General features: G+C 37.7%; 1 protein-coding gene across 1 annotated transcript in view; it reads right to left on the reverse strand.

Annotated features, from left to right (window-relative positions):
- LOC115894548 (phosphatidylinositol 3,4,5-trisphosphate 3-phosphatase TPTE2-like) overlaps positions 1–24,757 on the reverse strand; it is a 172,844-nt gene that overhangs the window by 9,141 nt on the left and 138,946 nt on the right. The window contains exons 5-10 of the mRNA XM_030922021.1: positions 23,363–23,423; positions 22,466–22,547; positions 22,274–22,362; positions 6,395–6,456; positions 4,201–4,281; positions 446–551 (exon numbers count right to left, since the gene is read on the reverse strand). Of these exons, the coding sequence (XP_030777881.1) occupies positions 446–551; positions 4,201–4,281; positions 6,395–6,456; positions 22,274–22,362; positions 22,466–22,547; positions 23,363–23,423 (481 nt within the window). The remainder of the gene's footprint in view (positions 1–445; positions 552–4,200; positions 4,282–6,394; positions 6,457–22,273; positions 22,363–22,465; positions 22,548–23,362; positions 23,424–24,757) is intronic.

The following is a 24,757-nucleotide window of genomic DNA, read 5'->3' on the forward strand; positions in this document are numbered from 1 at the left end:
AGCCCAGGGGGATGAGAAAAAAATATGCCTCTGAAAGAAGGTGAGAAAATGATATGATATGGAGACACCTCCGCCAAGACAAACTCTGAACTAGAGGTGGTTATGAGAAATAACCAGTCTTGAAGTCACAGGGCTCCTCCTCCTCCCTCATCAGAAGCTCACTCTGCCCTGAAAAGTCCACCCTGGGTTGCGAACAGAGAAGCAAGGAGAACAGGAGAGATGGGAAGGTGATGAAGTCCCCCAAATTGGTGATAGAAAAGAAAAAGTAAAGAATATCTAAGGGTTGGCAATCAATGGGCAATTAAGAAGGAATTTATGCATGAGGATATGTAAAAAGACAGGTATGAGTTAGGATCATCTGTATATATAACTATGAGCAAAACCCTCCCAGAGTGGGAACCTTGGCCCTCCTGCCCAATTCTTCCAATTTTACATAAGCACTTACCATGAATCGAATAAATAATGAATCTTTTTATAAACAGTGTCTTTCTTGGAGGGAGATTCCAGTTGTAGCTATGTTTCACTTGTGCAAAATATCCAACATACCTATTCTGAAAAGCAACAGAAGCCTTACTGTAAGTGGAGATGAAAAGTCTAAAGTCAGCATTCTTATTTTTTCTTTTCTTTCTTTCTTTTTTTAATTGCATAAAGGTTAGGGGCAGTAAATAATTAAGGAAACATTTACTGGATGCCATTATATTACTAGACATTTTGAGGGATGCTGCCTCGCAACTATCTACCTTGGGGGGACAATACTGAATTAAGTGCTATGGAGAAGTAACAAGGATGCAGCTGGGTCTTGTTGACAGGCTGCTTATGGTTGAGAGGGCAACTAATCAGAACCGACAACAAGACAGTTATAGCATTAGCAGTGTGCAGATAGAAGCTTAGTTGTCACTGAGTTCGAGGAAGGTTTGTGGTTTAGTGAAGAGCAGGTTCCTGGGCATGAGAGAATGGTATATGTGAAAACTCAAGGGGAATACCTCCATACCTCAGAAGCAGGTTTCCTGTCATTCTTCTTTTGTTCCTGATAGCTAGAATTTCTTCACTTTCCATTTCCCCAATTCTGTTTTCACAAGGAAGCCCCGGAATTCCCTTAGCTTTGTCCTTTCTCTAGGGCAAGCTGTTCACAAGGGCTGTCCTTGAATCTATCTTCAAGGGGTTGAAGACCTTTGGTACTGAATCAACTGGTTCAGAACTCAAAAGTTGGCCAGGCTGGTGGCTCACACCTGTGATCCCAGCACTTTGGGAGGCCAAGGTGGGCAGACCACTTGAGGTCAGGGGTTCGAGACCAGCCTGGCCAACAGGGTGAAACCCTGTCTCTACCAAAACTACAAAAAGTAGCCATGCGTGGTGGTGGGCACCTGTAATCCCAGCTACTCGGGAGTATGAGGCAGGAGAATTGCTTGAACCCAGGAGTTCGAGGTTGCAATGAGCTGAGATTGCACCACTGCACTTCAGTTGGGGTGACAGACTGAGATTCTGTCTCCATAAAAAGGTTCATGGACTCTTCCATACCCATTGAGAACTGTTCATAGAAGTCACAAACTGCCATACTTTCCTTTACAAAGGGCCAGTCATGAGGAAGGCTCATGAAAGTTCTTAACTTAGGCGTAGATGTAGTCAGTAGAATGACCCACAATGCAGGATCAGAATGTGATGGTATTTGAGAATCACCACCAGACACAGAGGGCACTCTGTCCTGAGGTCTTGCCAACACAGCTCTCAAACATGCAGCTGAGACCCTGTGTTGCCCTGTCAGTGAATCAGAAGAGATTCAGTTGCAGCCTTTGGTGTGCTAGTTCTAGACTAAAGTTTGAGATGCTACGCACGACTACAGAAGAGGTGCGGATGGGGAGCTGTGTGGGGAGAGTTGTTGGGGGAGCTCCATCTAACATCTCCTTGGCTCCTGCCACCAGATTCTCCACCTTCCCCTAAAGGCTGTAACCTGCCAGGGCCCTCAAGCTGCTTTTGCTCCCATGCTTCTTTCTCCTGCAACTTAAAACAACATGGACTGGTAGTAGAAATTAATACAACCAACCCACAGGAGGCACTCACTACAAACAAAGAAAATATTATGAGGAAAGGGTGGAAAGATAGGTAAGCCATGGGCCTTGCCTTTAAAGAGGATACAGAAGTTACCACTTCAAATAGCTAGAGAATAGTGCAAAGTGATGTAGTCCCTAAGAGAAACACAAAGGGCTTTAAGAACTGAAAAAGCAAGAGACTACTTGAGGCTGGGAAGGGAAAATGACTCTAGGAAAGGGGCATGAGCAATGGCACGAGGGAATCAAGTGTCCATGGGCTGGGAAACAGCACACAGTCTAAATGTGTTAGACTGTGGGATGTGTGCATGCACAGAGTGGAAGAAAAGGTTGGTAAAGTCAAACTGTGGATCCTGAGTGCCAGGTTGAAACATTTAGTTTATTGCTATTGGCAGTGGGGACATATTCTGGATTTTGAGCATGGAAATGGCATGATTAGGGCTGCACTTCAGTAAATCCACACATTCCTTTTAGTTTAGGGTCTATGACTGTTCTTTGGTTGGTTTTGTTTTTGGCTTGGGAGTGGGAGAAAAGTATCAGTGGATAAGGCTGAGTTCTTTTGCCCAAACTAAGCAGGGTCAGTAGTTACAGCGTTCTTCTAACAGGGCCAAGAGCACTTACTCAGTTCCCACGACCTAAAGAAAAACTCATTTACAGCCACATCCAAATCCAGTTAAGAATTCCCAACCCACTCTCACTTCGGTTTGAGGGGCAGTCTAGAAAAGGCAATATAAATGAGAAGCTGTGCACAGCATGGGCTTCAGAGTCTGACATCTAGATTTCAGTCCTTGGTTCAAAAGTTAATTTAGTTAATTTCTCTGAACCTCAATTTTCTAATTTACAAGATGAGAATCATAGTAGTGCCTACTCATAGAGTTACCGAGAATATTAAATGAGATAGTGAATGTAAAACACTTAGAATGGTTCAGCAGAGTCTAGAATGTTGTAAGTGCTATAGGATAAACATTCTGGTTTCTGCAGTAAGCTAATTACAAGTAATAAAAAATGGCGAGAAATCTATGAAGTAAAAGAGACTTAGGAGACACAGCAACCAAATGAAACGTGTGGATGTTGTTTGAATTCTGACTGAAACAAACTAAATTTTCAAAGATTTTAAGACAATTTTGGAAACAAGCAAGGACTAGAAATTTGATATTAAGGATTTTTAAGGTGTAATATTTTAGATATGATAAAAGGTATTATGAGTTTTTTGTTGGTGTTTTAAGAGTACTTAGATGTCATACTAAAATACTTGTGGGATAAAATGATCTGACGACTGAAATTTCCTTCCAAATAATCCACGTTTAGGGAAAGCAAGAGTGGAGAGTGAGGTTGGGGGTGTGAGTAGAGTGGGAAAAGTGTGGATGAAACGTGGCTGATTGCAGGCTGAAGTGATTGTTGCAGTGAAGTGATGACGATACGGAGATATACTGTATGTTTCTCTGGACTTTTGTATATAATTAAAATTTTCCATAACAAAATTATTTTTTAAAAAAGAAATAGAGTAACTGTATGTTTCATATAGGTGTTATGGGTTTTCAGTGAGATATGTAAAAGTGTGGTACTGTCTGGTGTATATAAAAGGTCTTTGAAAAGTTTATTTCCCCTTTTCTTTCTCTTTTAAAATACACCTCCCCCAACACACACACACACACACACACGCACACGCACACACACACACACACACACACACATGCACACACATGCACACACATGCACACACAGGGGAGTCATCCAAAAACAGTCTTTGTGATGTTCTGCAAGGGTTGAATTGCCCTAGTAAGGATTTGTGGAAGACTCAGATCTTTTTTACATTGAAATCAAAGGCTGGTGATTTTAGATAAACTTCAGGGTCCTGGAGCCTTAGGTATTGGACCTTCCTGCTTTGGGAAAATAATCAACTCCTGAGCTCCATAAACAATAACCAATAGAGAATAGAAAGCAGGATGCTCCGAGGAAAAGCCACACCCCCAACGTGTGGGTGGCACCTGAAGCATGACCCTCAGCCTCAGGGAGGGACCAAGGCCTGTCGCAGGGCACCCAAATGCTGCTGCCTGATCACCAAAGGAGAAGAGTCTAAAATGAAACCAAATAACAGGTGGCAATCTTAACCCACTCCCCTATAAAAGCTCCCCTTCTTAAAAAGAAAACTTACCTGAGAAGGAGTCTCTACTCCCTGATATTTAGTGCCACTGGTTTTATCTGTTCGCCGTTCTCCAAAATAGCACAAGCTTTCCTACAAAAAAAGGAACCATGGCTCATCTGCACTCTTTCCTTTTCTATATTAGGTACCGTTAGTCTTTTTAAAACCACCTTCTTTCCTAAAGTCAGTGATTTTTTTTTTTTTTTTTTTAATGGAGTCTTGCTTTGTCACCCACACTGGAGTGTAGTGGCAGAATCTCACCTCACTGCAACCTCTGCCTCTTGGGTTCAATCCTGCCTCTGAGGCAGGATTATCCTGCCTCAGCCTCCTGAGTAGCTGAGACTACAGGCGTGTACCACCACAAATGGCTAATTTTTTGTATTTTTAGTAGAGATGGGGACTTTGCCATGTTGGCCAGGCTGGTCTCGAACTCCTGACTCAAGAGATCCGCCTGCCTTAGCCTCCCAAAGTGCTGAGATTACAGGCATGAGCCAACGCACCCAGCCGCAGTGGTCTTTTGGCAAAGGCTACCCAGATTACCAAAATTAACAAAGTCACATCAAAGACTTGTCTCATTCAAGGTTTCGTAAAGACATAAAATTTTAGAGCTGGAAAGACCTTAGAAATCATCTGGTCCAACCCTTCTTTCCATCTTACAAATGAGAAGACCGAGACCAAAAGAAAACTACACAATCTGCCATGGAGATGCTGCCGCCAGTTAGAGGCAGCACAGACCTGGAATACAAGTCTCTGGTTCTCAGTCTAGGGCTCTATATCAGTGGCTTTCAAACTTTTCATTTTTTAAGTTGCAATCCACATTAATAAACCTAGGAAATGTACACACACACACACACACACCAATACTTAAACCTTTTGATATTTTCTATTCTGCTCTATTCCATTTTATTTATTTTTAGTTTTAGTTTTTTTCTTTTTGAGACGGAGTTTCGCTCTTGTTGCCCAGGCTGGAGTGCTATGGCCCGATCTCAGTTCACCATAACCTCTGCCTCCTGGGTTCAAGGGATTCTTCTGCCTCAGCCTCCCGAGTAGCTGGGATTACAGGCATGCGCCACAACGCCCAGCTAATTTTGTATTTTTAGTAGAGACGGGGTTTCTCCATGTTGGCCAGGCCGGTCTCAAACTCCCGACCTCGGGTGATCCATCCACCTTGGCCTCCCAAAATGCTGGGATTACAGGTGTGAGCCACCGTGCCTGGCCAATTCCATTTTATTTTTAAGAGATGTTAGTCACAACCCAGCAACTTTATTTTACAACTCACTGATAAATCATGATCCATAGCTTGAAAAACACCATCCTAGAACATCCATTTTCAAAATCTGTGTGTCTCAAATTAGAAAAACCAAAGGTGGTGGAATTAGAGTGCTGGGCATTGTGCATAACCACCACTTCTTCCCTAGACTGTAGGCCAAACAACTCGAGTGGAGCTGCTGGAAATCGTAGCATCTCACCAAGAAAATGGCAGAAGAAAAAATGACGGAGAACACTGCTTTAGGTGGAAACAGCCCACCTTGTCTTATCAGAAATTTCTAGAGGTCACAGATTCCACATGTGTTGACTAAGCAGAGATAGTTACATGCAGGAGAGGCTTTGAGTTGTGAAATCTTGCTTTTTATCTACCTAAGTGTTGTGAGGATGGTCAAGACCCTTTGGAGGATTCATCTAATTCAGCTTGATACTATTCTCATGAGGAAGGAAGAAGTCATGGTACTGGCAGGAGTAAGAGCAGGGCCAGGTGAGGTGAGGGAACTACTGTGATTACTCAATGTTTTCTGTATCTGTGTAACATGGCTTTACTCCCCTCACCTTAATCCTGCCCCATCAGGTCTTGTCTTTATTTAAAATGTTGATATTGTATACCTCATAATTTTTTGCATTAATTTTTATTTTTTAAATATTGCATTAAAAATCATTTATTTTAATTATTGCCATTTTTAGCATTCTCTTAAATTTTGCATCTCATTGACCTCACTCTACTGCTGGCCCAAAGAGATTCTTAAGCCAGCTACTAACTAATGCATGTTAAACAAGGAAGTATCAAAAACAGACCTTTTAACAACTGCTTCTCCAATTACAATTTCACTGAGCACCATGACTAAAATAATCATCTTAACATCCTACCAGTGATGTTTCAGAACTAGCAAACTCAGTTTTCATAAGACAAAGTCTGTGGTAACATCTTTCATACCTCTGCAGTTAAAAATATTTCAGTGGCAATCAGGCAGGCACAAACCATAGTTCCAGTTCTTCCTAGAAAAGAAAAGAAGTTAGTTCAAGGGACATGCTTGGTGTAAAAATACACTCAGAAATATTCAACGAGTTCATTTTAAGTTGATTTTCTTTCTTTTTTGGGGGGGACAGTGTCTCGCTGTGTCACCCAGGCTGCAGTGCAGTGGCGCGATCTCAGCTCACTGCAATCTCTGTCCCACAGGTGGAAAATAAATTACATTTACGGTAAAAATATTTCTCACTACCTCTCCACGAAAGAACAATATGAGATTTTTACTAAATCTATTCGAAAGCAATAATTCATGTCTTATATAAATTATTTTGGATAACAGTAAAAAAGAAAAATTCCCAACTCATTTAGTAACACTAATATAGCTGGTTCTAAAACTGCATAAATACAGTAGATGATTACTTTATACCAGTCTCACATATAAATGTAGATACAAAAATATATATATATATTGTTTCAAAGTGAATTCAGCAATGTAGAAGCACCATGTATCAATACCAAGTGCCATTTCTCTTAAGAATGCAAGGATGCTTTTTTTCCAAGATGGCAGATTACAGGCTTTTAGCATGCCTCGGCCATTTGGAAATAGCAAGATAGTATATAAAGATCAACTCTGTAAGCTTTAATTCAAGAAGAAAACGACAACTCCCTGGAATTATGAAGGACACTCCAGATCCTTGGGAGGACAATGCAGGCAAACAGGTCTTGTGACAACACTCGACTGACAAAAGTGAATGAAACCTCAGTATGTGAGAGAGGCAGACAGCATCCCTCTTTCCACTGGGGATCCAAGCAACCCGGACCGAGGAAGAGCACTGTTTCTCCCAAGTCCTGGAGCTAATTTCACGAGAGACTTGGAGACTTTGTGAGGGAAAGACACAAGGAAAAGCTACAGGCATTTTCCCAAACCTGGACTGAGAGCAGGACAACACTGGGGAACCTTCCCCATCTGGCTCCACCCATCCTCCCCCCCCTCCCCCCCGCAACCCTACCTAACCCCCGTTCCGCTAGGGCTTAAGAGGGAGCTCAGATTAATGTGTTCTCTAGGAATCAGCTAATTGCCTAAGGCAACAGAGAGTTCCTCCCAATAAACAAGAATCAAGTATATAGCAGCACCACCGACCACAGCCAGCTCTTACCCATTGGCGCCATCTACTGGCTTCTAGGTCAAACCACACACCCAATATAAAACCTGCTGATAAAAGTGCATATAGAAGCAACGCTGAAAGACCTACCTAGCATTGCTCTATAGTCACATCACCTAGGAAGGAAGGAAAGAGAAAGAAGAAAATAACAATAATAATAATACAGGAAAGAAAAGAAAAAGAAAAAATCCTACCCACATAAAAACTATTACAAAAATTAGAAGTGCTAGCATCTCCAGATGAGAAGAAGCAGTGCAAGAATTCTGGCACCATGAAAAACCTGCATGTAGTGACACCACCAAAGGATCACACTAGCTCTCTGGCAATGCTTTCTACCAAAATGAAAACTCGGAAATGACAATAAAGAATTCAAAGCATGGGTTCCAAGGAAGCTCAATGAGATTCAAGGTTGAAATCACCAAAAGAAACTTCTAAATCAATTCAGCCAATGAAGGAAGAGATAAACATCTCAAAAAGAAATCAGTCAGAACTTCTGGAAATAAAAAAACTCACTTAAGGATTTCAAAATACAATGGAAAGATTTATCAATAGACTGGACCAAGTAGAGGACATAATCTCAGAGCTTGAAGACTGGTCTTTTGAACTAATGCAGTCAGATAAAAATAAAGAAAAAATATTTTTAAAAAGTGAAGAAAGTCTTTGAGAAATATGAGATTATGTGAAGTGATCAAACCTACAAATTACTGGCATTCCCTAGAGAGAAGGAGAAAACGAAAACAACCTGGAAAACATATTTGATGCACTCGTTCAAGAAAATTTCCTGAATCTTGCTAGAAAGGTAGACATCTAGATACAGTAAAGCCAGAGAACACCTGCAAGATACTATAAAAAAATAAACATTACCAAGGCATATACCAGACTGTCCAAGGTCAACATTAAAGAAAAAATCCTAAGGCCAGATCACATAAAAAAGGAATCCAATCAGGGTAACAGCAGACTTCTCAGCAGAAACCTTAAAAATCAGGAGAGACTGGGAAGGTCTATTTTCAGAATTCTTAAAGAAAATAAATTCTAATCAAGAGTTTCTTATCCTGCCAAACTAAGCTTCATGAGTGAAGGACAAATAAAGATTCTTTTTCCAGAGAAGCAAGTGCCATGAGAATTCATTAAAACTAGACCAGTCTTACAAGAGATCCTTAAGGGAGTTCTAAACAGGGAAATGAAAGAATGATACCTGCTGTCATAAAAGCACACTTAAGCACATACCTCACAGACCCTATAAAACAGCAATACTACAGAAAGTATAAAGCAACCAGCTAACAATGTCATGATACGGTCAAAAGCTCACATGTCAATATTAACCTTGAATGTAAATAGTCTAAACACACCACTTAAAAGTCACAGAGTGGAAAGTTGGATAAAAAAACAAAACTCATCCGTCTGCTGTCTTCAAGACACCATCTCACGTGTAACAACACCAACAGGTTCAAAGTAAAGGGTTGGAGAAAGATCTCTCACACAAACAAAACACCAAAAAGAGCAGGGATCACTATTCCCAAAACAGATAAAACAGGCTTTAAACCAGCAATAGTAAAAAAGGACAAAGAAGGGCATTACATAATGATAAGGGGTTCAATTCAACAAGAAGCCATAACTATCCTAAATATATATGCACCCAACATTGGATCACCCAGGTTAATAAAACAGGTACTTCTAGACCTACGAAAAGACTTAGCCACATAATAATAGTCAGGAGACTTCAACACCCCACTGACAGCATTAGACAGATCATTCAGACAGAACACTAACAGAAAAATTATGGATGTAAATTCAACACTTGACCAACTGGACGTAATAGGCACCTAAAGAACACTCCACCCATCAACTACAGAATATACATTCTTCTCATTTGTACACTGAACGTATTCCAAGATCAACCACATGTTCCACCATGAGGCAAGCCTCAATACATTTAAAAAAAAAGTTGAAATCATACCAACCATTTTTTTTGGACCACAGTTGAATAAAAATAGAAATCAGTACCAAGAAGATCTCTAAAACCCAAACAATTTCATGGAAATGAAACAACTCGCTCCTGAATGACTTTTGGGCAAATGATAAAATTAAAGTAGAAATAAAAAAATTATTTGAAATAAATGAAAACAGAAACACAACATACCAAAATCTCTGGGATGCAGCAAAAGCAGTATTAATAGGAAAGTTTATGGTGCTAAATGTGCACCTCAAAAAGCTAGTAAAATCTCAAATTAATAATGTAACATCACAGCTAGAGAAATCAGAAAAACAAGAGCCCCAAACCTAGCAGAAGAAAAACAATAACTAAAATCAGAGCAAAACTAAACAAAATTCAGACCCCAAAATTAAAACAAAGATTCAAAGAAACCAAGTCATTTCTTTGAAAAGATAAACAAAATTGATAGATTGCTAGCTAGATTAACAAAGAAAAAGAAAGAAGATCTGGATAAGCACAATCAGAAATAACAAAGATGACATTACAACCAATCCCACAGAGATGCAAAAGGTCCTCAGAGACTATTATGAACAGCTCTATGCACACACACTAGATAATCTGGAGGAAATGAATAAATTCCTGGCAACATAGAACTTCCCAAAATTGAATCAGAAAGAAATTGAAACCCTGACCAGACCAGTAACAAGCTCCAAAATTGAATCCATAAGTTAAAACCCGCCAACCAAAAGAGTCCGAGATCAGATGTATTCACAGATGAATTATATCAAATATACAGAGAAGAGCTGGTATCAGCTTCACTGTAACTATTCCAAAAAGTCCAGGAGGGATTCTTCCCTAATTCATTCTATGAAGCCAGCATCACCCTGAAACCAAAACCTGGCAAACACACAATTAAAAAAAAAAAGAAAACTAAAGGCTAATCTCAATGATGAAGATAGGCACAAAAATCGTTAACAAAATACCAGCAAACTGAATCCAAGAGCACATCAAAAAGTTAATTCACCATGATCAAGTATGCTTCATTCCAAGGATGCAAGGTTCAGCATATGCAAATCAATAAATGTGAATCACCACACAGAAACCACATGATCATCTCAATAGATGCAAAAAAAAGCCTTTTGATAAAATTCAACATCCTTCTTGACAAAAAACACTCAAGAAACTAGGCATTAAAGGAATACACTTCAAAACAGAGCCTTCTATTATGAACCCACAGCCAACATTATAACAGGCAAAAGCTGGACGCTTCCCCTTGTGAAGTGGGACAAGACAAGGATGCCTAATTCTCACCACTCCTATTTAACATAGTAGTAAAAGTCTTTGTCATAGCAATCAGGCAAAAGAAAGAAAAAAATGGCATCCAAATAGGAAAATAAGAAGTCAAACTATCTCTCTTCATCAACAATATGATTCTATATCTACAAAATCCAAAAGACTCTACCAAAAGGCACTTGGAACTGATACATTACTTCAGTAAAGTTTTAGGATACAAAATCAATGTACAAAAATCAGTAGCATTTCTATACACCAATAATGTCCAAGCTGACAGCCAAATCAAGAACATAATCCCCTTTATAGTAGCCACACAAAAAATCAAATACCTAGAAATACAGCCAACCGAGGAGGTGAATGATCTCTACAAGGAGAACTACAAAACACTGCTGAAAGAAATCATAGATGACACAAACAAATGGAAAAACATTCTATGCTAATGAACTGGAAGAATCAATATCATTAAAATGGCCACGCTACCAAAAGCGATCTACAGAATCTACATTTTTCCAATCAAGCTACTAACATCATTTTTCACAGAACTAGAAAAAAACTAATTCATATGGAACCAAAAAAGAGCCTGAATAGCCAAAGCAATCCTAAGCAAAAAGAACAAAGCCAGAAGCATCACAGTATCCAACTTCAAACTATACCATAAGGCTACAGAAACCAAAAAAGAGCATGGTACTGATAGAAAAAAAAATAGATCAAAGGAAGACAATAAAGAACTCAGAAATAAAGCCAAGCACAGAAAGCCATCTGATATTTGACAAAGTCAACAAAAACAAGCAATAGGGAAATGACTTCCTGTTCAATAAATGGTGCTAGGATAGTGGGCTAGCAATATGCAAAAGAAAGATACAGCCTATACCTTTCACCATATACAAAAATTAACTAAAGACAGAAAGACCTCAGACTATAAGAATACTAGGAGAAAACCTAGAAAACAACATTCAGGACATTGACCTTGGGGAAGAACTTATGACGAACTTTTCAAAAGCAATTGCCACAAAAACTGACAAGTGGGACCTAATTAAACTATAGAGCTTCTGCACAGCAAAGAACCTATCAACACAGTAAACAGACAACCTATAGAATGGGTGAAAATATCTGCAAACTATGCATCTGACAAAGGTTTAATATTCAGAATCTATAAGAAACTCAACAATTAAGCAAAAAAAAAAAAAAAGCCCATTAAAAATGGGCAAAAGATATAAACACACACTTCTTAAAAGAAGACATACTAGTGGCCAAGAAACAGATGAAAAATGCTCCACATCACTAATCATCCAAAAAATGCAAATCAAAACCACAATGTGATTACACCTCATACCAGTCGGAATGGCTATTATTAAATAGTCAAAAAGCAACAGATGCTGGCAAGGCTGCAGAGTAAAGGGAACACATATACACTGTTAATGGGAACGTAAATTAGTTCAGCTACTATGGAAAACAGTTTGGAGATTTCTCAAAAACGTAGAAATACCATTTGACATTGCAATCCCATTACTGGGTATACATCCAAAGGAAAATAAGTTGGTTCTAACAAAAAGACACATGCCTGGCTTGCTCTTCTCAGCACTACTGACAACAGGAAAGACACAGAATCAACCTAGGTGCCCATCAGTGGTGGACTGGATAAAGAATATGTGGTACATATATACCATGGAATACCACACATTCATAAAAAAATAAAATCATGTTCTTTGCAGCATCATGAATGCCGCTGGAAGTCATTATCCTAAGCAAATTAATGCAGGAACAGAAAACCAAATACCATATGTTCTCATTTATAATTGTAAGCATAACAGTGGATGCTCATGGACATCAAGGTGGCAATAATGGATATTGGGGAGTTCTAGAGGGGGGCACAGCAGAAGGTGACACAGGTTGAAAAACTAACTATTGGGTCCTGTGCTCAGTACCTGGGTGATGGGATCAATCATACCCCAAACCTCAGTATCACACAATATACCCAGGTAATAAACCTGCACATGTACTTCCAAATCTAAAATAAAAGTTGAAATTATACCAAAAAACTAAGCTCAGAAAGAAAAAATATCTTTGCCCATTAAAAAACAAATAATAAAAATACAAGAATCATCCTACATCAGAAATCTATATTAATGTAATGTATCATATTCACAGATGAAAGTAGACATACCTCGCAATTACGTCAATTAATGCAGAGAAAGCATTCACTACAATTCAGCCTACAACTGTGACTTTAAAAATTAATAAAAACTAGGACACTTCTTTAACTCAACAAAGGGAATCTACCAAAATACCTACCAGGAACATCATATTAATGATGTAATACTGATAGCATTTTCTTCAAAGACTGGAATTAAACAAAAATGCCCTCTGTTCACTGCTTCCATTTAACAATGTACTGCAGAGCCTAGCCAGTGCAGTAAGTCAGTGTAGTAAGTAAATCTATAGAATAACTTGTTAATCTAACGAGAGAGTTTAGGAAGATTTCTAGATGCAGGCTCAACATAAACAAAAATTAATAGCTAAATCAAGGATTCAGGTTGAAATCTTTACAGTAATTACTTAAAAAAAAGAAAAGGAGTATATAACTTCCAAGGTAATGGTAGAGAGTGAGAAGGAAAGAATTATTAAAATTCAATCAAAGCAAAACACAAAGTCAGTAAGAATATAGAAGAGTTAAATAAATTAACAAATGGATGTACATAGAACCATTGTTCTCAACAATGCATAATACGTGTTCTTTTCAAATGTACAGAAAACATTTAACAATATCGACCAAATTCTGGGCCATAAACCAAGTCTACACAAATTTCAAAGAAAAAAAAAAAACATAGTATGTTCTGTGTCCACAACACAATACAACCAGAAATAAAAAACTTTTTTTTTTTTTTTCAGATGGTGTTTCTCTCTTGTTGCCCAGGCTGGAGTGCAATGACGTGATCTCGGCTCACTGAAACCTCTGCCTCCTGGGTTCAAGTGATTCTCCTGCTTCAGCCTTCCGAGTAGCTGTGATTACCGGCATGTGCCACCACACCCAGCTAATTTTTGTATTTTTAGTAGAGACGAGGTTTCTCCATGTTGGTCAGGCTGGTCTCGAACTCCGGACCTCAGGTGAACCACCTCCTCGGCCTCCCAAATTGCTGGGATTACAGATGTGAGCCACTGCGCCTGGCCTCAGAAATAAAAAACTTAAAGATAAATACAAAAGTCTCCTATGTTTGGAAATAAGGAAGTATGCTTCTACATAACTCATGGGTCAAAACAAAACAAAACAAAACACCAAGCACAGTGAAAATTGGAAAATAATTTGAACCCAGTAAAATGAAAATATTACATATGAAAATTTGTGGGATGAAGCTAAAGCAATTCTTAGAAGAAAATGTGTAGCCGTAAATGCTAAATAGAAAACAGAGGCCGGGCGCGGTGGCTCAAGCCTGTAATCCCAGCACTTTGGGAGGCCGAGACGGGCGGATCACAAGGTCAGGAGATCGAGACCATCCTGGCTAACCCGGTGAAACCCCGTCTCTACTAAAAAATAAAAATAAAAAAATTAGCCGGGCGAGGTGGCGGGCGCCTGTAGTCCCAGCTACTCGGGAGGCTGAGGCAGGAGAATGGCGGGAACCCGGGAGGCGGAGCTTGCAGTGAGCTGAGATCCGGCCACTGCACTCCAGCCTGGGCGACAGAGCGAGACTCCGTCTCAAAAAAAAAAAAAAAAAGAAAAAAAAAAGAAAACAGAGTGGTCGACACTCTAAGAATTATTCATCTTAAGAAGTCAGGAAAAGAACAAATTAACCCAAGGAATACAGAAGAAAATACTAATATAATACTAACTGATGAAATAAAAAATAAATAATAGAGACCATCAGTAAGGCCAAAAATCTGTTACTTTTAAAAGACTAGTAAAATTGATAATTCCCTGGTGAGACTAATCAAAAGAAAAAAAGGGAGAAGGCACCAAGAAAGTAATGCAAGGAATAAAAAGGGAATGCCTCTATAGACATTAAAATGGTAAAATGATATTGTGAATAATTTGATGTCAAGACATTCGCAAATGTAGATTAAATGGACAAATGCTGGGAAAACTATAACCTACGAAAACGGGCTAAGGAAATAAAATTATAAAAAATTCTATAGGCCAGGCGGTGGCTTACGCCTATAATCCCAGCATTTTGGGAGGCTGAGGCGGGCGGATCACGAGGTCAGCAGATCGAGACCATCCTGGCTAACACGGTGAAACCCCGTCTCTACTAAAAATACAAAAAATTAGCCGGGCGTGCTGGCGGGCACCTGTAGTCCCAGCTACTTGGGAGGCTGAGGCAGGAGAACGGCATGATCCCGGAGGCGGAGCTTGCAGTGAGCTGAGATCGCGCCACTGCACTTCAGCCTAGATGACTGCGCGAGACTCCGTCTCAAAAAAAAAAAAAAAAAAAATTCTATATATGAAACTGAGCCATAATTTAAAAACTTCTCCCCAGAGAAAACTCTAGACCAATGTATAGCTTCACTGGTGAATTTCACTGTACACTTAAGAAGAAAAAAAATTAGCATGCATAAATTCATCGAGGGAATAAAAACTGAGAAAATGAAATCTAACTCATTTCATGAAGCCAAGATTTGAAAAAACTATGAGAAAGGAAAATTATAACCAATCACACTGATGACATGAATTTGAAAATTCTAAACAAAATATTAACAAATAGAATCCAGGAATTTAATAATAAAATATTTTAATAATTAATAAAATAGTATAGCAAAACTCAATTATATTTATTCCAGAAATATGTTGGTTTACCACTTAATCAATCATGTAATTAACCACATTTATTTATAAGATAAATGGGAAAAATTATCATCTCAAAGATTCAGAAAAATCTGGAAAAATTCAACATCCACTCTTGATAAAAAAAAAAAAAAACTCTCAGCAAACTAAAGACATTGTTTTTTCTTTTCTTTTTCTTTTTCTTTTTTTTTTTTTTTTGAGCAAATGTCTCACTCTGTCACCTAGGCTGGAGCGCAGTGGTGTGATCTTGGCTGACTGCAACCTCTGCCTCTTGAGTTCAAGCTGGTATTACAGGCATGCACCACCACATCTGGTTGTTTTTATTTTTTCGTAGAGATGGGGTTAGAGACGGGGTTTCATCCTGTTGCCCAGGCTGGTCGGAAGTGATCGGGCCTACTGGGCCTCCCAAAGTGCTGGGATTACAGGCATAAGCCATGGCACCTGGCTGAGGAATTTCTTTTTCTTTTTTTTTTTTTGAGTTGGAGTCTCGCTCTGTCGCCTAGGCTGGAGTGCAGTGGCGCGATCTAGGCTTACTGCAAGCTCCGTCTCCCGGGTTCACACCATTCTCCTGCCTCAGCCTCCCGAGTAGCTGGGACCACAGGCACCCACCAGCACGCCCGGCTAATTTTTTGTATTTTCAGTAGAGATGGGGTTTCACTGTGTTAGCCAGGATGGTCTCGATCTCCTCACCTCGTGATCCGCCTGCCTCAGCCTCCCAAAGTGCTGGGATTACAGGCATGAGCCACCGCACCTGGCCTGAGGAATTTCTTAATCTGATAAATGGCAGCTCACACACACACACGCTCCTAAAGCAATTGGAGAGACACTGAAAGCTTTTCCTTTGAGAATTTGATGGCTGCTATTGCCACTTCTAATTCTACACTGTACTGAAAGTTCTAGCCAGTGCTAGGCGAAAAACATGACTGAAAAGGAAAAAATACAATTTATTATTTTCACATGATATAATCATGTACTATAACATCCAAAAGAATCTATAGATAATTTAGTAGAACTAATAAGTGAGTTTAGGCTGGGTACAGTGGCTCAGGCCTGTAATCCTAGCATTTTGGGAGGCGGGGGCTAAGGCTGGCAGATCACTTGAGCCCAGGAGTTTGAGACCAACCTCGGCAACATGGCAAAACCCCGTCTCTACAAAAAAATCAAAAAATTAGCTGGGCATGGTGGCACCTGCCTGCAGTCCTAGCTACTTGGGAGGCTGATGTGGGAGGATTCCCTGAGTCCAGGGAGGTTGAAGCTACAGTGAGCCATGATCACGTCACTGCACTCCAGCCTGGGTGACAGAATGAGACCCTATCTCAAAAAAATAAAAAGTGAGTTTAGTCAAGTGGTGAATTACAAGATTGATAAATAAAATGAACTGCATTTAAATCAACATTTAGAAAATAAACATTTTAAAGGGATATCATTTCAATAACCACAACATATCAAATATGTAGGAATAAATCTCATCAAAAATATGCAAGCTTTCTACACAGAAAATAAGAAAACATTGTAAAGAGAAATGGAAGGAGACCTAACTGAATGAGAGAATATCTCTTTTCATGGGTTGGATGAGTCAATATTGTAAAGATTCAATTCTCCCCAATCTATAGATTCAACGCAATTCCAAAAATATTTCTATCGGGTGTGTGTATTTAACTAGTTGATTCCCAAATTTATATGGAAATGTAGACCGCCTAAAATACACAAATAATTTTGAAGAAAAAGAAAAGATGATTGTACTCACTTGACTGGAAATAAGGACTTATGAGAAAGCTACAGTAAGATGGTTGTGCTACTGGCACACAGATGAAAAATCAGTGAACAGGATAAAAGGTCAGAAACAGACTCATATTCTGCAGGGTATTAAAGTAATGAAAATCTTCTCAACCAGTGTACTGGAATAACTGGATAGCCATATATGGAAAAAGATGAAACCTAACCCCTTCCTCACATCATACTTATAAATCAATTTTAAAAGGAATGAACCTTCTAGAAGAAAATATAGTAGTAGAATGTCTTTAAACTCAAGGAAAATTTTCTTAATCAGGACACAAAAACACAAACTTGATAAAAGGAAAGCATAATACCTATGATGGTAATACAGCTAAGAACTAAAGGCAAATCACAGAGTAGAAAAGGTTTCTTGAAATACATATATGACCAATAACAGAATGGAAATCAGAATACATAAAAAACTGCAAATCAAGAGAAAAAAGACAAATAATCCAGGAGAAAAATGGGTAAGAAAATTTAATAGTTACTTTACAAAAAAGGATATCCAAATACTTAATAATCTTAAGAAAACTTCCTCAATCTTATTAGTAATTACAGAAATGCAAATGAACACCACCATAATATGCCATCACACAAACACCCAACGGCTAAAAATAAAAATACTCAGAATTGCAAGTATTGGGGAAGATATGAAACGCTTCGAGTGTACAATACCAGTGGAGTGAAAATTGGTACAACTGTTTCAGAAATAGGTGACATTATCAAATAAAGTTCAAGATTAATTACCCTAAGACAGAACCATTTCAGTCTGAGGTATATACTCAACAAAAATACGGTCACATATGCAACAAGAAATGTGTATTTTTAAAAGCAGCATCATTGGGCCAGGCGCCGTGGCTTACCCCTGTAATACCCCCGTAAGCTCTTTGGGAGGCCGTGGTAGGCAGATCACTTGAGGTCAGGAGTTCGAGACCAGCCTGGCCAACATGGTGAAAGCCTGTCTCCACTAAAAATACAAAGCAGCCAGGCATGGTGGCAGGTGCCTGTAATCCCAGCTTCTCCAGAGGCTGAGGGACAAGAATCGCTTGAACCTGGGAGGCTGAGGTTGCAGTGCACCGAGTTCGTACCACTGCACTCCACACCCTGAGTGACAGAGTGAGACTCTGTCCAAAAAAAAAAAAAAAAGCAGCATTATTTATCATAGCAAAAATTGGAAACAAGCCAAATGTAAAAGGAAAAAAAAAGAGATTCCATTTGCAGTCACAATTTGTGTAGGAATGAATTTTTGAAAATATATGCAAAGACATAATGAAGAAAATATAAAATATTATTAAAGAATGAAGAAGATTAATCACACGTATAACTTAATATCACAAAGTTGTCAGTTCTCTCAAGTTAATCTATAAATTCAGTGTAGTTCCAATGAAAATCCTAAACATGTTTTATAGTGGAACTTGACAAAATTATTTTAAAATTTAATGTATGAATAACGTTCCAAGAAGAGCAAGACAATTCTGCCTTTATCAAACTACAATATAAAGCTACAATAATTACAAAAGTGTGATATAGAGAACTTAGAAACAATTTTGAATATTTGTAGAAACTTGGTATATGATTGAGAGGAATTACAAATAAATGGAGAACAAAATAGCATGCAATTGATGATGTTAGGACCATTGGCTACCCATATGGAAAAAAAAAAACTTCCCCCAAATTTCAATTAGATTAAAGACCCAAATATTAAAAATGCACCTTGAAGATTTTTGAAGAAATGTAGAATATCTTTACTACCTCAGTATAGGGGTGAATTTCCTAAACATGACAGAAAAGCATGAAATACATACACACACATAGACTAACACATTTTACTACATTTAACATTACAGACTTCTTTCCAGCACAATGGCTCACACCTGTAATCCCAGCACTTCGGGAAGCTGAGGCGGGTGGAACATTTGAGTCCAGGAGTTCAAGACCAGTCTGGGCAATATAGGGAGACCCTGTCTATACAAAAAATACAAAAATTACCCAGGCGTGGTGGTGCATGCCTGTAATCCCACCTACTCAGAGGAGCTGAGGCGGGAGGATCACTTGAGTACAGGGAGGCTGAGGCTGCAATGAGCCGAGATTGAGCCGTTCTACTCCAGTCTGGGTGACAGAACGAGACCGTGTCTCAAAACAAAACAAAAATTTACAAACTTTTTACGACAAAATAAATCACAATCAAATTTTAAAAAAACACAGTGGGAGAATATACTTGCAATACTAAGAGAAATTGACATTCAGATTCTTTAAAGAACTCCTATAAATCAATAATAAAATATTTCTACTATCATGATACTACTGGTAACCTGCAGGCAGCAACCAATCAGAAGACAGCAAGACTAATATGAATGAACGTTTTTTAAAAAAGGCTTCTCTGGTGCATACCAGCTGGATATTCTCCAAACAACCCCCAAAAAATCAACAAAATATTAAGTGAACACTTATATTATGCAAACCCCTTCTCAGCAAAAGTTTTTAGAAAAAAGTCAAATCTGAAATCCTTGAAGCAAGGAATTAGCATTAGTTAGTAGAAAACTGATGCTACTGCTTCAATAATAACGTTTTAGTTTGGGCGATATGAAATGGCCATTTTTAAACCAAAAGATGGTTAAAAAAACGGCAACTTCAAGTGATTCAACCTCTATCTTCTTAATTTAACTATGGTATTGTAAATTGCCGGTTTATACCGAATAGTCAAACCTGTATTAACTAATGGGCTTGAAACTAGTTCTCAATAAGACTAAAACTTCATTTCACTGAATTATATAAGTCAGTTTACAGTGTTATGTTTTCCTGGAATTTGATATAAAAATGGTTTTACGGCCCTCTAAGAATGTAATTCTTCATGTTTGTCAAAAATTGTGAAATATCCTTACATGATTATTCAAAGCCTAAACCTGAATGAAAGAAAATCTAACTGAACTTAACTTGTTTGGTTTTACAAGTGGCTTTTCCCCCCATTTTAACCCCACCAATATAAACTTCTTTGTATCATTACACTAGAAAAAGTCCAGTATAATTTTTGAAATAGCATTTCTGTGTTGGTTCCCTTAATCTAAAAGATTCTCACCAAGTTTCAGAACAACCCTAAATAAAAACAGATATATAGACCAATGGAACAGAATAGAAAGCCCAGAGTAAATCCACCCATTTTTCAGCTGATCTTCGACAAAGGTGCCAAGAATCCACGATGAGGAAAGGGCAGTCTCTTCAACAAACAATACTGGGGAAACTGGATATCCACTTGCTGAAGAATGAAATTGCAACTTATCTCACCCAGTATACAAAAATCAACTCAAAGTAAAGACTTAACTGTGAAACTTGAAATTGGAAAACTACTAGAAGAAAACACAGGGGAAAAGCTTCTTGACATAGGTCTGGGCCCAAATTTTTTGGATATGACTGAAAAGCATAGGCAAAAAAAGAAAAAATAGACAAATGACATTGTATCAAACTAAAAAGCTTTTGCACAGCAAAAGAAACAATTATAAAGAGACAACCTACAGAATGGGAGAAAATACCTGCAAAGCATATATTCGAGAACAGGGTAATATTTTTTTTTTTTAAAAAAAGGAACTCAAACAACACAATAGCAAGAGAACAAGTTACTTGCCTAAAAAATGGGCAAAGAACCTGAAAAGATATTTCTCAAAAGAAGACATATGAATGGCCTGGAGGTATATGAAAAAATGCTCAACATCATTAATCATCAGGAAAGGCAAATTAAAACCACAAAGAGATATCTTCATACCTGTTAGGATGGTGATTAACAAAAAGACAAAAGAAGAGTTGGTGCGGATGGAGAGAAAAGAGAACCCTCTTGTACACTGTTGGTGTGAGTGTAAATTAGTAGTTATTATGGAAAACAGCATGGGGATTCCTCAAAAATCTAAAAATAGAACTACCATATGATTTGGAGATTCCACTTCTGGGTATATATCCAAAGGAAATGAAATCTGCACTCCCATGTTCACTGCAGCCTTATTCATAATAGCCAAGCCATGGAGTCAATATAAATGTCTGGATGAACGGATAAAGAATATCTGCTATATATAAATAAGAACATACTATTCAACCTTAGAGGATATCCTATCACTTGAGATAATAAGGATGAAAAAACTGGAGACCGTTATGTTAAGCGAAAGGAGCCAGGCATAGAAAGACAAATATTGGATGTCTAACTTATTTGTGGACTCTAAAAAAGTCAAATTCGTAGAAGCAGAGAGTAGAATGGTGGTTACCAGGGGCTGAGGAGAACAAACAGGAGGGATTGTGGAGATGTCAGTTAAAGGATGCAAAATTTCAGTTAGACAGGAAGAACAAGTTCAGGAAATTTATTGTACAACATGGTGACCATAGTTAATAATAATATAGACTTGAAAATTACTGAGAGAATGCAATTTAAATGTTCTCACCACAAAAAAGTAAGAAGTATGTGGAGTATTGCATATGTTAATTAGGTTGATTTAGCCATTTTACAATGTTTACATATATCAAAACATCGTGTTGTATGCCATAAATATACTTTTTATTTGTTAATTTAAAAATAAAAATAGCAGCCTTAAATAAAAGTATTCTGACACTCCAAAATTAAAGACTTTGTATTTTCAGAGATATAAACTAGCAAACAAAAAATAAAGATATCCAAACAGTAGAAAAACAAGGGAAAATATGCTCAACCCTCCTTAGTTCTTTTTTCCTTCCCTTCCTTATCCTCTCCCTATCTCCTACTCTTGCTCCTCTCCTCTTTCCTTTCTCCTTCCCTTCTTTCAGTCTTAGAGCTAATATTTTTAAATGCTAACAATTACTAATACTTAATAGCAACACATATCTTGTTCTTGTGCTTTACATGTATTTACATGTCTTTAGAACGGGAAGAATAAAAAGGAAAACGCTATTACCTTTGCCTCCTTTACAGTGAATCACTATGATGTTTTCAGGATCTTGAGCCAGCCACTCCTTTGCTTCCTTGGAGAATGCTACCATCTCCCTGATTTCAAGTTTAGGATTTTTAGTTGAATTAAAATATTTTCAAAAAATCAAGCCCAATATATTTAGCCCCCTTCTGATAGTCAACATAGCATAAAACTTACCATAGAGTGGGGACATTATGATCATCAATCATGATTCTACTGACCCTATTATGGAAGTGCTTAGGATCATAAGCTCTTTCACCTAAAATAAATAACATGTATGTCATATCTCTCTGTATAATAACACAGTAAATGAAGTTATGAATCATATAAAATATCTTATTAGAAATTCCGTATCCATTTCAAAAGGAGCTTTCCAACTTGCTCCTGCTGCTCTAAATAAAATAAACTTAAGGGTCTCAAAAACAGAAGGATAGTAGTGGATTATCCATCTCACGTCACCTAAACTCAACTTATTTTGGTTTAATAGGCGTAATTTTTAACTTTCTAGCAGACTATTCATTATATTATTGCAGGGTAGTTAGAAACCATGCAAGAGGCAAATGTAGCTGGCCAAAATGATTGCCCCCTGTCTATTGAGTATACAGGTAGAGAAAAAAATTAAGACAGAGTGGTAAGCTGGGTTGAGACCTATTTTCTAAAGAGTTTTTTTTTGCTTTTTTCCCATCTGCGGCCCTGCTCTCATCATAACCCACTGCTAATGGGTCAGGGGACTCATTTGTTAAATTGTCTATGTCCTCGTAACACAATCTGGCAGGAAAAACAGACAGATTTTCCTAAACCTAGTATTGCCAGAACAGATCTTCCCTAAAATGGTTTGCCTCCACTCCAGCCTCATTAGTCCTGCCAGAGCTGCCTCCTTCATAAGGGTACTCTGTGCTCCTGGGCTAACTTCTTCTACCAAATGGGGCCAGTCCAAGATGGGGATTTTTAAATGCCTTCTGCACCAGCACCAAATACTTATGATTAAATGCAATGTAAAAAACAAAATCATCTTCTTACATTCAGTAATCTGTTTTCTATCTACAGTAGAAATATACAGAGTAAGGTACATACTGCATAGATTGTAGACTCGATAGTGGTTTGGATGTTTCTTGTCTAGAAACTGTACAACTTCCTAAAACAGAGAAACACATATTTTACATATTTGCATGGCACCAACATAAGCCATTTCCTAGGAGGAACCTAAAATGGTTATTACTTTCTATTACTCTGTCTCTCACTAGCATCCTCTAGGGGAGACTCAGGGAATACAAGGCTATGCCAATTTCAAGTTCTAATCCACTGTGGTTTTTCAAAGAGTCCACAAATATGTGTTTGACTACTCAGATTAGCCTCTATTGTAAATACACACGATTTAAAGCTATCAGAAAAGTACATTAGATGGTTAATGAACTTTAAGTAAATTTGTTCCAAACCATTAATTCACAGTTAATGTGATTCTTATTTAAATCTAATTCATATTGGTTCTTATTTAAATTTAATTCTGAATAGGTATGTCTTTTAGATAGTGATTTGAGTATTACATTCTACCTAAGCACTATGTAAGCAAATAAATGCAAAAAGTATTACAGTACGATTGTGTGTGTATGCATGATAGAAAAAGACAAACATATCAATTTATAAATAACTGGTAACTATATGGAGACTTTTTTGGCTCATCTGTTCTCTTAGTTTTTTAATGAAGATATATATGTACCGGTAAGTGTGTGTGTGTGTGTGTGTGTGTGTGTGTGTGTATGTATAACCTTTCCAATGAAAAACAAATAGTAGTTATTATTTGAAATATAGTTAATATAACTATATGAATCCAATAATATTTTCAGGAAATATATCTTTCTGAAACATACACACATACACACACACATATGTATTTATCTCTGTGTAACAACAAAAATGACACAAAATTTCAAAAACTGATTAGTATTTGAACAATGTTTACTGGCTTAATATTGAGGAAATATTGAGCCTCAGAACAATGTTTACTGGCTTAATATTGAGGAAAAATAAAATTAAGGCATCGAAGTCATCCATGTATTAAATTGGTTATCTATGTTAGGAGGAAATAGTAAGTCAAAAGATGAACACCCTGAATCTGCATAGTGGCAGAGGGGAAGGATAAAACATTTCACATACTTCAGAATTCATGAATTTTCTTACATAAAATCCATATAGGTTTAGAAATTACATATTAAAAACTACAACTATCTATGAGAAACTTAAGTGAATTTTAATCAATTCTTTGGATGAGGAAGAACTAAAAGTGTTGAATCAATGGAAGATCAATAGCCTTGGGTTTGACTTCATGAAATTCTGAAATTTCTGTTTAAAAATGCTATAATGAACAATAGGGGAAAATATTTTTTTCAGAAAAATGGACTGTTGGGGACTATATCTAGAATAATAAATTAATAATTCATTAACAACAACTTAAATATTACTCCCTCACCT

The sequence above is a fragment of the Rhinopithecus roxellana genome, chromosome 18, assembly GCF_007565055.1.
Source record: "Rhinopithecus roxellana isolate Shanxi Qingling chromosome 18, ASM756505v1, whole genome shotgun sequence".
Classification (NCBI taxonomy): Eukaryota; Metazoa; Chordata; class Mammalia; order Primates; family Cercopithecidae; genus Rhinopithecus; species Rhinopithecus roxellana.